The sequence below is a fragment of the Gobius niger genome (genome assembly GCF_951799975.1).
Source record: "Gobius niger genome assembly, chromosome: 16".
Taxonomy (NCBI): Eukaryota; Metazoa; Chordata; class Actinopteri; order Gobiiformes; family Gobiidae; genus Gobius; species Gobius niger.
Window position 1 is genome coordinate 4,810,956 of NC_136867.1, and position 6,355 is coordinate 4,817,310.

The 6,355-nt window shown below is 40.3% G+C and overlaps 1 protein-coding gene across 1 annotated transcript; it reads left to right on the forward strand.

Moving 5' to 3' along the window:
- The first annotated feature begins 1,254 nt into the window (after nucleotides 1-1,254).
- LOC306976152 (small ubiquitin-related modifier 3) lies at nucleotides 1,255-4,951 on the forward strand. Its single transcript, XM_079574039.1, has 4 exons — nucleotides 1,255-1,402; nucleotides 2,989-3,117; nucleotides 3,264-3,335; nucleotides 3,427-4,951. Exons 1-4 carry the CDS (start codon nucleotides 1,382-1,384, stop codon nucleotides 3,487-3,489), a joined length of 285 nt encoding a protein of 94 aa, XP_079430165.1. The 5' UTR covers nucleotides 1,255-1,381; the 3' UTR covers nucleotides 3,490-4,951.
- The last annotated feature ends 1,404 nt before the right edge of the window (nucleotides 4,952-6,355 follow it).

Below are 6,355 nucleotides of genomic sequence, written 5' to 3' on the forward strand. Positions count from 1 at the left end.
GATGCTTTGTACCAGACTGTGGCTCCTCAAACTAATTCCCATGATTCGGGTCCGGAATGGCAAATATGATACAAGTTGTGTTTCGCTCACCCAGATCTTACACATACTTTTAGAAACTAGAAGGTCTTGGCTTTCAAATGAGGTACAAGCTGTTGCGCTGCCATCGTGTGGTCTCGTAATTCAAAACTCGAGGTCATTTTGGTTCCAGAGATGCGATGACCTTTGACCTTTCAACACAACAGAGAACAGCGATAGTACGATTTTGTGTCTTTTAGCTGACCTTCACGAAGTCGAACACTTTGCATTTAGCTGCTTGATTTTAATATTGTTTTGTGTGACAAAAAAATGTGACAAAAAAATTACAAAAATGTGACCAAAAAATTGACAAAAAAATGACAAAAATGTGACAAAAAAAAGAAAAAAAAAAGACAAAAATGTGATAAAAGATTGACAAAAAAACGAGAAAAATGTGACCAAAAAATTGACAAAAAATGACAAAAAAATGACTTAAAAATGACTAAAAATGGACAAAAAAATGACAAAAATGTGATGAAAAATTGACAAAAAAATGACAAAAATGTGACAAAAAAATGACAAAAATTTGACAAAAAAATGACTAAAAAATGACCAAAAAATGACTAAAAAATGACAAAAATGTGACCAAAAAATTGACAAAAAATAACAAAAATGTGATGAAAAATTTACAAAAAAATGACAAAAATGTGACCAAAAAATTGACAAAAAAATAACAAAAATGTGATGAAAAATTTACAAAAAAATGACAAAAATGTGACAAAAAAATGACAAAAAATTGGCAAAAAAAGACAAAAAAATGACAAAAAATGACAGAAATGTGACAAAAAAATGACCAAAAAATGACAAAAATTTGACAAAAAATGACAAAAAAAATGACAAAAATGTGACAGAAAAAAATGACGGAAAAATGACAAAAATTTGACAAAAATGACAATAACATGACAAAAATTAAAATAAAAAAATGAGTTGAATACCCAACAAAAAAATGATGGGAAAAAAATCTGATGACGTGAGGAAAAAGATGTTAAGAGGTCAACAATAAATAATATCTGTAACAAAACAAACACTTGTATTCTATGTATCGGAGGAAATATTACACCGTGTGGCTTTTGCTCAGTCTTTTGACGGGGATCGCCATCGTGACCGAGTATTTCGCTGAAGTGCGCGCGCTCGTCTCCGCGCTCCCGAGGCTTCATGTCACGTGGTTTCAGGGGCCCAATAGCGTGCGGGGGCAGCGGTCTGAAGCGCGCGCACGCTGCTTGAGCAGGAGGAGGACAGAAGGCGGCAGAAAGACAAATAAAAACCCATCAATTCTTCACCTACAGCACACCGGACCGGCCCAACGATGTCCGAGGAGAAGCCCAAGGTAAGGCGCGCTCCTTGGGGGGCTTTCACCGCTGATCCGACCCCACAGGCGGTTAGATGCGGCCAAGAAAAACGGCTTGGTTGTTTGCACGTTTCTAAATCGGCGCAGTCTTTTCTCCGCAAATGAATGGGGCACCCGCAAACTCCGTCCTTTATTACCTTGAGCTCGGACTTCTCTCACATACGTCCACAAAACCTACCGTGAACCCCCGTTAGCTTAGACGTGTTGCCTTCACTTGGCCGTATATACTTTATTTAACCATTCTGACGTTCTAGTATTCGCGTATTTCCTTTCTTTGTCAAACCGAACCGCGTTAAGCCCGCAACGTCGCAAACGTCGCAACTGCCGCAACTGCAGCAGCGCTAAAACGAAGCGCAAAAAAAAATAAAAAATGGGACGCATCGACCCTAACCCAGATATTCGCTGCCGTCGCAAATAAATAACAAAGAGTTGCGTGGAACTATAAGCCGCGCAGTGTTAGCTTCAGCTGGCTCCACGTCGTGTGCTTTTGAGTCGGTTCGCTCGCGTGCAGACCGTTGAGACTAGCCTGAAGCTAAGCATGCTAACGCTAGCTCAGTGTGGGCAGTTAGCCGCGCGGTGCCAGTGTTTAGCTAATGTGGGCTGTGGAGGTTTGCTGGAGAGTTTAGCTTCTGTGCAGTGTAAACTATTGTTAATGGGCTCTAGAGGTGGGAGGTGCATGCGTAGAAGCCTATCTCAAGCTTTAAAGGGATTTAATCGAGCGATATTTATGGAAAGCATGAGGGAAAAACTGCAAAAAAAATAGCACAGAAACGTCCTGGTTTAGCCTCAGCAGATATCTAGGCTTAACATGTTCTTTGGTTTAACCTCTTAACTCCCGCTTGAACTGAGAGCATTTTCTCCAGTTCAGCTTTACCCAAATCCTGTAGGCCAGTGCACCACCTCATTTGAAAGCTAAGACCTACAAAACTAAATTGATCTTTTTCCTCACCTCATCAGATTTTTTTTCATCATTTTTTTTGTTGGGCAGTCATCTCATTTTGGTCAAATTTTCGTGACTTTTTTTGTCACTTTTTCGTCAAATTTTTGGATTTTTTTGTCAAGTTCTTATCACTTTTTCGGCCATTTTTTCTCAATTTTTTTGTACATTTTTGTCATTTTTTTGTACATTTTTTGTCACTTTTTCGGCCATTTTTTCTCAATTTTTTTGTACATTTTTGTCATTTTTTTGTACATTTTTTGTCACTTTTTCGTCCATTTTTTCCTCACTTTTTTCACATTTTCCTCATTGTTTTCGTCTGTTTTGTTGATATTTTCACACCTTTTTTCCAGAAGCTTTTGGATTGGGGTAAAGCTGGAAAAAATGTGCTCGGTTCAGGTGGTAGTTAAGAGGTTAAGAGGTTAAATGAGAACTGACTTTACAATTGTCTTAATTTGCACGCTGACCTTTTATTTCTTGGCTGAGGTGGTGGCAGTGGGGGGGGGGTATTTTCTAGATCTCCCCAGCAGTTTTTGCAACTTTCATGATTTGACTATTACTATCATCAGGAACCTAACCTTGCACACGACACGCCACCTAACTTGTGTTTTTTTGCTCTGCGTTTCAGGAAGGAGTCAAAACCGAGAATGACCACATCAACCTCAAAGTGGCCGGACAGGATGGATCAGTGGTCCAGTTCAAAATTAAAAGGCATACCCCCCTCAGCAAATTAATGAAGGCGTACTGCGAAAGACAGGTGAGGCCAAGAAATCGAAATGTTGAGAGTACTTTGAATTGGGCAGTAGGCTTCCCAGCTGCCATAAAAGTCATCACACCTTAATAATCTTTCAGCGTATTCATGATAAACGTTGGTTTATTCATTTCTTCAATTATATTTTCCAGGGTCTTTCAATAAGGCAGATTCGATTCAGGTTTGATGGGCAGCCGATTAACGAGACGGACACCCCGGCACAGGTCTGTTTGTTTGTTTTTCTGGAATTACCTATCCAGTTGATGTTCTACAATAATAATAATGATGATCTTTCACTTTTGTTGCCCTCTTTAGCTGGAGATGGAGGATGAAGACACTATAGACGTGTTCCAGCAGCAGACAGGTGGCCACTGCTAAGCCCCTCCCTCCCCTCCAGACCACCTCCTTCCTCATCGCTCCTCGACTTCTTTCGTCGTCGTCTTCTTATTCTTATATTATTATTACGAGCTTCGTTTTGTCATGGCTTCCCATCGAGGTGTGGAGGGTCGTCCTCGTGTATGTACTGTCTCTGCCTGGACTGAACTTTGGTCAGCTGTCTTTTGAATCCAAATTGGATCCAAATCCCCCCCCACCTTTTTCTCTCTGCGCATTCGGACCATCCGTGTCCGGGGCTGTTCCTGGTTTGCCGCAGCTTCTAGGTCTCTAGTCTTCACTCAAATATAGGTTCCGTTTTTCTGCCATGTTAAGTCTTTGAGCGCCAAGCCTCCAGAAGTAAACGCATCCCATCTTCTGTTTCACACTTCCTCATGTTTGATTGTTCAGAATGCTGACTCTTCGCACCCATGTCAATGTATTTTTAATTGTATCTGCATTTTATTGCATTTTAGGAAGTTCTCTTTTTGCGCTAATCTGTTTTGTTTGCTTGTAAAACACTCGCTCTGCACAGTTCTCCACAAACATTTTTGACTCTGTGCGAAGGGCAGTGGGGCTCGATGTGTTTGAAGCGGCCCACACGGTTTCACAGGCCGCTAAATTCAGCCGTTTTGTCAGTTGATATCGCCATTGTATGGAAGCTGTGGAGGAGGAGGAGTGAGAAGAATAAATTTTGACATTAAAATTAACTACATCCCTTTTTCAAATACGTATGTCTACTCTGAAACTTAGCTCAAGCTTCTATTACTTTCTCCAAGTCGAATTTGTTGCTGACAAAACACTACTAAAAGCTTGTTATTCCTGTAATTATGGGGGGGGGGGAAGTTGTTGGGAACGACTTTTATCCTGGACAAGCTTTCAGTCGTGCCAAGAAGTCCGTGTGTGTTTTCTGCTGTCTAATTTTAATGTATCGTTTATTTTCTTGTTTGTACAGGACGAGAAGTACAGGTCATTTTGTTTGAACACCCTTTTCGAAGCAGTGTGCAAACTTTCGAGATGTCACGCCAGTCTCCCAATAGTGTGTACAGCATAGATAGCGCCTCATGGCTGCGTATTAGGTAGGCAGGGACGTCACTTTGAACAAACCAGTCTGGATATGTTCTCTACACGCGAAGGCCCAGTTCTTTACACGTAGGTTGCAAAACACCACCAAAGTTTGAGATAAATTTGATCTTCCGTGTTTTTTAAAAGAAATGTGCATGTTACCGTAGGCTATAAAGCTTTCTAGATTGGGAACGTCATGTCTTGATAGTCTCAAATTATTATTTTTTTTCTCTAATAAGCAAACGCACAAGTATTGGGTAAAGGTAAATGGAGCGTGCATTTAAATTTAGATTGAAAGCAAGAGCTGGGCCCAGGTTTTTCATGTTTTTGGTTTCTCTACTGATTTGTACATTATTTGTGGTCTTTTACTACTGTATACAATAAATATAGTTTGGTACTCAGAGTCGAATTTGTTTGTGATGTCATTTTTAGTAGAAGCTTTCGCAGTGTACGGTTTGACCACAAGAGGGCGCCTCTGGACCACTGTTTTTAGAAAAGCGTCGGTTTCATGTTTACGCGGGGATTGAACATTGACGCGCTCCTTTTTTTTCCTCCATGGAAATTATTATTTAAGCAGTTTTCAGATCTTTTGCTGCTCAATATATATACATTTCTGTCAATTTGGGTCATTTACACTGAATGACATAATATCCTTGCGTAAAACATTAGATTTGCATATTGCTCCAATAGCTTGTGGGTTATGCCGTGCGTAAAGCGAAGGTATGGTGGCACGTTAACCTTTACCTATGCAACTGAATCTTGTTACAGAAAACCCAGCCTAAAATCCGATTAAAGACCATTAAAAATGTACATATATACAAATCATTACTGGGAGCAGAGATGGTGATGGGAACTGGCTGAAGATGTTCTGTCATTAGTTAACTAATTACATATATCTTCCATGTTTTGCAACTTCATTTTAAAGCAGTAGCTACTAAGTAACTCTTCCCCCTAGAGGCCATAAGCGCAACTGCAGGTGTAGTAGCAAGTTCCGATTTTTTTAACTTATTAATTGTCTTGGAGAGTAAATACTATGCTGACAGGAAAGGCGAAGGGAGAGAGGGTTACTGTGCATCCAATTATACAATGGAATTTTTTTTTTTTTCACTCAAACGTTGCTGTAAATACTGTTTAAAGTGACGTTAGCTTTGCCCGTTAGCATGTTAGCTTCTTCTTCGTGATTTCATTAGTGTGTATTGCTTTCTCCGGGCCGGTGGCAGTCAAGTTGCAAACATGGTTTTCTGTCCAGAGACACCAGGGGGAGATGAAAGACCCTCCAATCATCCCATAAACACTTGTATTACCCCCACAGGGACTACGGAAAGGATTTATTAAGGTAAACACGTAGTACTGCTTTAAGTTAGGTTCGTTATTTTTTTTTTTAACCTAGCTTTTGCAGGGATATGGGTTGAACTGTTTCACCGTTTGGCCCATTCATCCAAATTGAAATTCAGTATAACTTTTACAGCAGTGGGAAACCGGAGCATCCAAAGGAAACCTACGCAGACACGAAAAAGGCCCCATCTGGTCCCAGTGTTCCGAACGTGGGACCTCGATGTAAGGTCAAAGTACGAACCATCATCTGTAAATACTATCTAAATAAAGGGGCGGACTGGCCATATGTCCATTCTGGAAGAGCACAGAGGGGCCACTGGCTCTAGGGCCACCAGTCCCGCCTTAACCGAGCTTTACCCAAATCTAAAAGCTAAAAAGAAAAGCATCAAAATAGCGACAAAAGGAGGATGAAAAGTCAACAAAAACATGAGAAAAACACGGACAAAAAATGATAGAAAAATGATGATAGAAA

Excerpts from the sequence above, each read along its gene's own strand:
- LOC306976152 (XM_079574039.1), top strand. The coding sequence starts at position 1,382 with ATGTCCGAGGAGAAGCCCAAG. Across the intron at positions 3,118-3,263 it reads AGGCGTACTGCGAAAGACAG|GGTCTTTCAATAAGGCAGAT; the intron begins GTGAGGCCAAGA and ends TATATTTTCCAG. Across the intron at positions 3,336-3,426 it reads AGACGGACACCCCGGCACAG|CTGGAGATGGAGGATGAAGA; the intron begins GTCTGTTTGTTT and ends TGCCCTCTTTAG.